Source organism: Pteropus alecto, unplaced genomic scaffold (genome assembly GCF_000325575.1).
Source record: "Pteropus alecto unplaced genomic scaffold, ASM32557v1 scaffold7, whole genome shotgun sequence".
In the NCBI taxonomy this organism is placed as follows: Eukaryota; Metazoa; Chordata; class Mammalia; order Chiroptera; family Pteropodidae; genus Pteropus; species Pteropus alecto.
Genome location: NW_006494614.1, coordinates 30,183,441 through 30,192,332, shown reverse-complemented (window position 1 = coordinate 30,192,332; position 8,892 = coordinate 30,183,441). Strand labels below are relative to the sequence as shown.

Here is an 8,892-nt window from a genome sequence, read left to right as displayed (position 1 = left end):
TTCCTGCTTCTTGAGGCAACCACATTCATCGATTCCACCATCCTCTAAGCCAGCCACACAAGTGAAGTCTCTCTCACTCTTCTAATCTCTCCTCCTTCGTCTGTGTCAGTTTTCTGGCCCATTCTTCTGCCCCCTACTTCTGCATTTAAGGGCCCCTGTGATTAGAGTGGGCTCACCTGGATACTCTCTCCATCTCAAGACACTTAACTCTTATTATACCTACAAAGTTGTTTTTGCTGTGTAAAGTTAACACATTCACAGGTTCCAGGGAGTAGAATGTGGATATCTTAAGTGGGACATTAGTCGGCCTACCACACTCAGTAGGAGGTGTTGAGGAGGGAACTAATCCTTAAAGCACCAAATTCAAATTCCATGACAAGAATTTATATATACTCTGGAACAAATACCTCATAAATATTAGGAATTATCTCAAAGATAACATTTAAATCTAACTCCTGAAATGTAAAATATATATTAAAAGCATAATACATTACCTTAAAGACTGTTGACATTGTTTTCTGGTATCTCTTAATTAATAACATATTTCTCCAGATGTTACTTTCTTTTTTTATCCAATTTCATTTGTTATTTTTATTTTTTAGTTCAAAATTGAAAAATGGCAGATTGCCCGTTGTAACAAGAGCAAGCCTCAGAAGTTTATTAATGATTTAATGCAAGTACTTTACACAAATGAATACATGGCTACACACAGCCTGACAGGTGCAAAATCCTCTACTTCGAGGGACAAAGCTGTAAAGCCAGCTATGAATCAGAATGAAGTTCAAGAAATCATAGGTAATAATAGGATTTCATTTTATTGTCACATGAATTTGAAATATTTTACCATTCAAGGTTAAATTATTCACTCATAGTCTTTCTTTTTCAAATTTATTTTTCTGTTAAAGAAAAATATCAGAATAGTCTAAACCTCATTAAATACAGGAAATTTACCAGAAAAACTTTACATTAAAAGTGTTTATTAAACTAAAGTTAAATTTTATATCACTGAAAAGTTTGGATTCATAAAAATCATAACATTATAAAAGTAAATTTTCAAAGTCCTTTCAAACAAAATTTCAGTAACAGTTTATATCTTATTTTCTCTTATCTTGGTTCTATTCCTTATCTTTTATTCCAGAAAATTGGAAGTTAATCTGACTATTCTGTTTATGGTTTTAAATTAATGAATCTGCTTAAATATAGTAATTTAAATCATCAAATACTTTTTATTTTTACTAATATCCAATAAATTTAGGGAATCACTGGATCCCGGCTCTCTATATTTTAATAGTGTACAATTTCTTCTTTGGAAAAGGGTGAGTCACTCTAGTTGTTTCAACTGATGTTGGAATGGATAAATTTATATTCCTAATATTTTAGAGCAAGGAGATTTAGAGTTCAGAGCAAGTAGCAAGGTTAAAGTTGAATGGTACCATAGGAAGACAAACGCGTTTGCTCTCAGTTTATAATACAGACCTTCGTTATCTCTTGCTTTGTTTTGTAAAACCTGCCTATATATTCATCTATTTCAATATCTCATGGGTGTTGGGGCTGCTTTTGCAAAATGGAGATAAAATTATAATGTGGATTGCTTGATGTTTCATCTCAGTTCATACTTTAAGATGCAAAGGCTACAAAGAAGTGTTTTTGTGTGTTATTGTTTTTCACAGGAGTCACAAAACAGTTATTTCCCAACTCAGATGATGTTTCAATCAGGAGAATGATAGGTCAAAAGCTAAACAACTGTACCAAGAAGCCAAATTTAAGCAAAAATATGAACTCTCAGGATATTAAGTAAATCCTTTTGGTAAGTCTTTTAAATTCTCACAGTCCTTTCAACATGGCGAGAAGATGTAATACTTTCATCCCTGGAAAAGCATTTTCTGAACACTCTACTAGAGAATACTAGTGGCCTATGAAATGCTAATCGGTATTCCTGGGAGAGAAGGTGGCGACAGGGAAGATTTAAATTTGAGAAAAGATGAGTTTAGTTACACAGACTTTCCTTTCCCAGAACCTCTCAGATGTTTCAGTATCTTTTAATATGCCCAAGTGCACCAGAAATCTTTAAGAAGGGGATATAGTATGTAGTATATTCCAAATGTGTTTTACTGAGAAACTTTTTTTCTTCACAGAACATGTGTTAAGTTGTGGGTAGGGGTAGAAGGGAGCCAAAGGAGGAACACGTGACAATTTAGGAAGTGCTTCTCTAGAACAGAGAAATTCAGACCCTTGGGAAATCTTTGAGGTACATAATGGGACTGAACTTAGAACTGTGAAACAGCAGTTTGACCTATATACAAGATACTGGCTGGAAGCATTGAGGGGGTCTCCCCCACCATCTTCCATTCTGCTTCTAATTGTCTTTAAATCGGTTGTCACGGTTTGTTTATTTGATAAGGATTTTTACCAAGATATTTGTGTTATAGTGAGAAAAAGAATTATTTGTTTTCAGTGAGTTCTGAAGGAAATACATTTGATAAGTCAGGCCCTGCCCTCAGCAAAACTGTGAAGTGGAATTTTGTGTTTGCTTTAGCAACCCAATGTCCTGGCTGTTTCACTTGTGCTCACCTTTATTCTGATGGAAAATATGCGAAAATATGCATTATTGTGTTATTAATAGTTTAATTGATAAATAGAGGTATATGGTAAACATATGAGGGCAGGTTTTTCATCCATTTTCTTCACTTCTATCTTTAACTTCCACTTTGCCTGTTCTCCACCTAACTAGCTACCTCTGAGACCATAATACTTGTCTTTTCCTTCTGTGTTTTAAGTGGAATATGGACCTGCCTGTAGTGCAGTAATCCCCCCACCCACCCTTTACCCATTGCTGACTACCACCCCCATCTTCCTTGAGGGTCCCTTACTATTTTGCCATACAAGTAAGGCTACCGATGAGGGTCAACAATAGTCTCTCTTCCTTAGAAACAAACAATCAAACTAACAAATTGGAGTACTTGTAACAATTGCAGAGGAACCCTTTCCCTTGACTCACATATACTGACTGGTAAACTGACTTCAAGGTTTATAAAAGATAAGACTATTTGTATCCTTTTTCTTCCCAAGCAATTGAAATTTTCAGTAGATTGTGAAGCTCATAACTTCCCACTTAGGAGGTAATTGCTTAAATGAGCCCTTAGAGCTTCTCTAGAGTTTTGACATGAAGCTACCCTCTTATCCTGATGTATAATGGCCAAGTTCCCTTTCTAACTGCCATGCAACCATACCCTCAAGTCATAAGGCTATCTTTTGTAGCACATTATTGTATGTCAGAGCTCTGTGAAGCATTTTAATATCCCAACTCCTGCCTTTTTAATATCTCAGAGTGCGAAGGGTAAACACAAAACTTATCTCTGATAATATCAGTCAACAACATGTTGGAGAAATTAAAGCCCAAAAGCTTTTATGTCGGTTGTGCTTGTACGTGCCAGTAGTAGTGTTATTAAATCACCTGGCTATAGCATTAATTAAAAATTTTAAAAGGAACGAATCTTTGCTATGAACACAAGGTGTTCTTGTGCCTTCTGAGCCTGAGCCTTGCTTTGTTACTACGCTGCTTGGAATAGACTTGCAAATATTTTGAATCAGAAGTAAAGATTAACAAGGTATTGGAAGTAAACATGTTCTGAGTCGAAAATTTGTTTTTAAATTGACAAGTATCTTTCATTTGAAGTATAGCTAAATCAAAATTATTTCAAAAAGACTGAGAAAAATACTGGGAAGGACAGAGTCACATAAAACTTAAATTTAAAATGCTTGACAAATTAGTCAGATATAGCACCATGTAGTAGAATGCTGCTGATTTTTTTCTCTTCTTGGTCATTTAACTAACAGGAGCCTGAAGGTGACTACACTTATTTAGGCAAACCATATCCCCTTCTTAGCTCCCCGCTCCCACCCCCAAACACACACACACACACACACACACACACACACACACACACACATACACACACACACACACAAACACAAGTATTCTTTGGAAAAATAACTTCCCTTGCATTAATATTAGCAAGGCAATATATATTGCAAAATCATGTAGACTTATACAAATTCCTACACATCCAAAACCTTAGCAACCGCCACCCATGTACCCCATAATGAGCTCAGAGTTGCCACTGGTGGCTTGGATTTGAAGGGACAATCAGCTAGAACTCATTTCTTGGAGGATAAATGCTAAATTCAATCCTTCCTCTTTTTCATCTATTTTCTCTCACTTCTTGACTTCTGTTAATCTAAAAATAAAAAGCCCAAGAGAGAGGCAACAAGCATTTATTTGAGATCTAAAAGAATAGCTATTCGGGAAACACTGAGTCAGAAACCCAAATAGTGTTCCAATTAGCAAGCAAAGGCAAGGGGTATTTATGAGAAAGAGAAGGCGAATAATTACCTGAATAGAAAAAAGGAATTACTATCATGCAGAGAAGCTAACATAATGACACTAATTCTAAAAAATGTTTTTAATTTTCAGTCTGGTAGTCATAATACCTGCTTTCTTGTTATCTTTGCAAACAATTGTTTGGGATACAATGATGCTTTAGGCCTAGTCCAAATTTTGTACAGTTTTAACATTCCAACGGTTTGAGGAATAAGACATGCAAACTCACATCCTCTGGGATGGCAGCTCTGACTCCATTTTAAAGTGGCTTGGTTTATATTATTTTTCACTGTCCTCAAGTTGCCTGCAGCTTGAACTTTGCTAAGATCTTGATGTTGCCAGTGTTTCTGGCCTTTCTTCATTTTTTACTTCTTTCCTATAGTACCCGAAGAAAATTTTATTTATAAGAATTACAGAATGTTAAAATGTCACCTCTGTAATATCCCACTAAGAGGTCAAACAACCCTCTCCAGAAATCTCCAAAGCTGCCTCGGTATATATAATCTCTACCATAATAGTACATATGCATATATTATAACTTAAAAATAATCTAATACAGCAGTGCTCAAATGGGATGGGAAAGATTTTGTTTCCTGCCCCTCAACTGGGGAATATTTGAAAATGTCTGGAGATACTTTTGGTTGTCACAACTAGGTGGTACTTCTAGTGGACAGAAGCCAGGGATATTGCTAAACATCCTGCAATGTGTAGGACAGCCCCCCCAAAACAAAGAATTACCCAGCCAAAAATATCAATTCTGTCAAAGTTGAAAAATTCTGGTCTAAAATGATTTCCTTACTTTAGAGGTAATGAAACTAAAGCCTAAAGAAGTTAAGTGAATTGACAAGGTCATATGATTAGTAACTATTAGAGAGTTTACACTAGCATATAGTTCTTTGTATTTCTTATTGCATTAGTCATGGTTCCCCATAGAAATAGAACCGATAGGATATATTTATATAAGAAATTTATTTTAAGAAATTGGCACACACAGTTGTGGGAATTGGACAGTCTGAAATCTGCAGGGCAGGCCAGCAGGCTGGCAACCCAGGGGAAAGCTGATGTTGCAGTGTTGAGTCCAAAGGTAGTCTGGAGACAGAATTCCTCCTTCTTCGGAGGATCTCAGTATTTTCTCTTGAGCTGAATGGGTGAGACCCACCCATATTATGGAGGGTAACCTGCTTTACTGAAAATTTACTGATTTAAATCTTAATCTTATCTTAAAAATACCTTTGCATCTAGACTGATGTTTGACCAAACTGTATACCATAGCCTAGGCACATTGACTCATCAAATTAAATGTTTTAGGGTCAGAAAGTCTGGCTTTGAAGCATGCTCTACCTCTAAATATATGTGTAGCTTATGGAAACTCTCTGGACCTATCTGAATTTTAATTTGAACAGGGATAACAATACTACCTACTTTAGGGATGGATCCAGAATTTGTGGAACCTGAAGCTTATAGAAATGGAAAATCGTCTTTAAAAAAAGAATCACAATTAAGATACAGAGTTCTAACCAATTCTGTATTCATAATTTTGTATAAATAAATCATAAAAACTACATAATGTTTAAAAGTTAACAAATTTCTCAAATATCACATGTAGAGGAAATTACATAATATTTTTATTAACATCTGTATAATACTTTTATCCTCTTTTTATAGAGTTGCATACATGTTGGTTGCCTCTCCTTTTAACAACAATTTCGTAACAGCCTTTTCTATAACAAGAATAGAAAATAATTTAGACTATCCTCTAGCATAGTTGATGGAAAATTGCTTTTTTTCTTTTTGACAGTTTACAGATGTTTCTTTCAAATTCTCAATTCTTTATTAGATATATAATTTTTAGGATTATTGATAAATTTGAGGAAACTTCTATTGAGTTGCTTTGATATCTGAGCAATAAGATTTCAGGGCATTTCAAATTTTCCATAGAGTGTGTGCTCTTAAATATTCTTTGAATTGACCACATTCAAAGTATTACTAGAAGTCATCCCAAATTGACTTCTAGTAATAATGTAATTATACATAGAAGAGATTACAAAACACAAAATTATATCCCAGTCAATTCTTAACAAAATCTCAGAAGTGCCACTGCCACTCCATGGTTATAATCAGAGGAGAAAATATGACAGAATGTCAGTCAAAGTGGAAAGACAAAGTGGTCTTAACTAATTATTGTTGAAACATCTAACTTTGGTAATTAACAAAAATACATAAACATGTGAAGATATTACCTTTTCTTTGGAAGGTATTCAAGCAAATAAGGTTTATTAGCTTCATAATAATTCTGCCACTGACCTAGCTCACTTGGTTTTCTTGAGTTTTGAAAAAGGTAAAGCAGATTTGGAAAATTGCCTGATATTAGGCAATCAATAAATGTTACTGAAGAATGACAAACAGAATTGTTGATAATTTTTTAAGATAGTTGATGGGTATGTGAGGATGGTTCATTTTACTTTGTGTGTTTGTAATTTTGCCTAACAAAAAGTTTTTTTAAGTCATTTGAAATAAATATATATATATATATATTAAATGTTTATCTGATATCTGTGCTGAATTCCTCTGAATAGATAATAAAAAGAACTCCGTCACCTCAATAGTAATAGTTACTATTAACAATTTGTGTTTTTAAGCAAAACGTTGTAGTAGACACAAAATAAACAACTCATACCACTGTTAAAAATATTATAAGAATTCTAAAGTAAATTCGTTTTGTTCTTTAAATTTGCTTTTATATAGGTATCTGAAATAAAACACCTTCAGTTCTAAATCTAACATGGAATTTTGTTGGAGAATCTGCAACCTCCTTGGCAGTGAGCACAGGGAGACATATGCAGTGACAGGCTGTGAGATATCTTTAACATCGCTGGCTCTCCTGATGGCGCAACAAGCTTGCTGAAGAAGCTGCATGTACATTCCACCCTAAATATCCATGATGCATCAAACTAGAGAATTTCGAGCAGTCAAACAAGCATGCATTATGGTTTCTTGGAAATATACATTTTTCTATCCCCAAATGCTTCTCTGTACAGCTAACTTAATAAGATAATCAGAACTCTTATAACAACAAAAGTTTCAACCCCTAAGATTTGTCATTGTCCTAATCGATTGCTGTACATTTATTATTATCAACAACATCCCTTTTAGTTTTCGGATCTTTAGCATAAGCACATGTTTGGAAAAGTACAGTGAAATAATCAATGTTCACAAACATAAAAGCAGCAAAGTCAGCCTAAAATCTGACAATAATCTTATCTAACCAAGTAATAGTGTTTTAGCAATTAAATTACAGGATAATTCTGTTTCTTAAAATGTATAAAATAAAAATCAAAAAAATGAAAGCAGCAAGAACTTTTTATTTTAATATGGAACTATTCCACTGTACTCCTGAAAAAAGAAATAAACCCCAATTTTTGTGATCATTAAAACAATGCATCAACTTGCAGAAAAAACTTATGTTTGTTTGTTTACATGCTTCTAACTTTTTACTGCCCAAAGTATAAATACAGATACGTAATATAAAACATCAATATCTTCTAAACATCCTGTATAAGATATAATATCCTATGTATTTGGTTGGTTATATTGCTACACTGCTTAGTTTTAACTGGTTTGTTTTCATACTATCAGAAGAAAAAAGTTGAAAACAAAATCACATGGGGTTGATAATCATACAAAAAGAAAAATATCATTTTGTAAATGAATGAAAGATAAAATATTCTTCATCAAGAGGCTTCTCCTTGATGTCACCTTGTCACATGGGACTACTCCGCATTACCAAGCGGCACTTCTTCAGTGCACAAGGTTATGCTTAAACTTGGAAAAGAAGATGCGTATAATAGAAAGTTCAGTACTGTGGACCCAGGAAACATTCCATAAATGTTGGTTGATAACAGTGTGGTTGTACAAAATAAATATTCTTAAGGAAATAACTTATGTTAACATTTGCTACTTTTATTTAAATATAAATAAATCCCATTGAAACATAAAAAGTATTTGCTTGTTTCTTATAAATCTATAAAATCCAGGGAAGAAGTCCTTTTCTGGGTTGATGGCTTCTTTACCCACACACTGAGGCGTTACCATTATAATCGGACTACATGGCTCTGGCTTTTTGTCTTCTAAAGAGCCAGGCTGTGTAGGATATATAGACAACATCCACAGAAAATGCTATGGATGTAGAAAATACACGTGATGTGCAGAGTGCTTAATATTTTTATTAAAAGGATAATCTTCTAAGATATATGTTATTGCCTTTTAAAAATACTTTATAATATAAGTTTTGCCTACTAACTGTAAATAAAATTTCCTTTGTAAAATATGACTGTATTATTCAACTGGAATGTCTATGGTTCTTCCTTAAAGTATTTTGTGATATGTTGAAATTTTTATAGATTATAGAATAGATGTATTTTTAAAATCAGTTTCATATATTGGATCTAAATGAGCTACAAATTAAGAAAACTAATGACGATATATGTGTATATGTATATATTATGTATTCA

The 8,892-nt window shown here is 33.7% G+C and overlaps 1 protein-coding gene across 1 annotated transcript in view; it reads left to right on the top strand.

Moving 5' to 3' along the window:
* The window catches only part of BEND6 (BEN domain containing 6), a 46,684-nt gene extending 38,954 nt beyond the window's left edge, over positions 1-7,730 (top strand). The window contains exons 5-7 of the mRNA XM_015600329.2: positions 603-795; positions 1,671-1,807; positions 7,127-7,730. Of these exons, the coding sequence (XP_015455815.1) occupies positions 603-795; positions 1,671-1,798 (321 nt within the window). The 3' untranslated portion in view covers positions 1,799-1,807; positions 7,127-7,730. The remainder of the gene's footprint in view (positions 1-602; positions 796-1,670; positions 1,808-7,126) is intronic.
* The last annotated feature ends 1,162 nt before the right edge of the window (positions 7,731-8,892 follow it).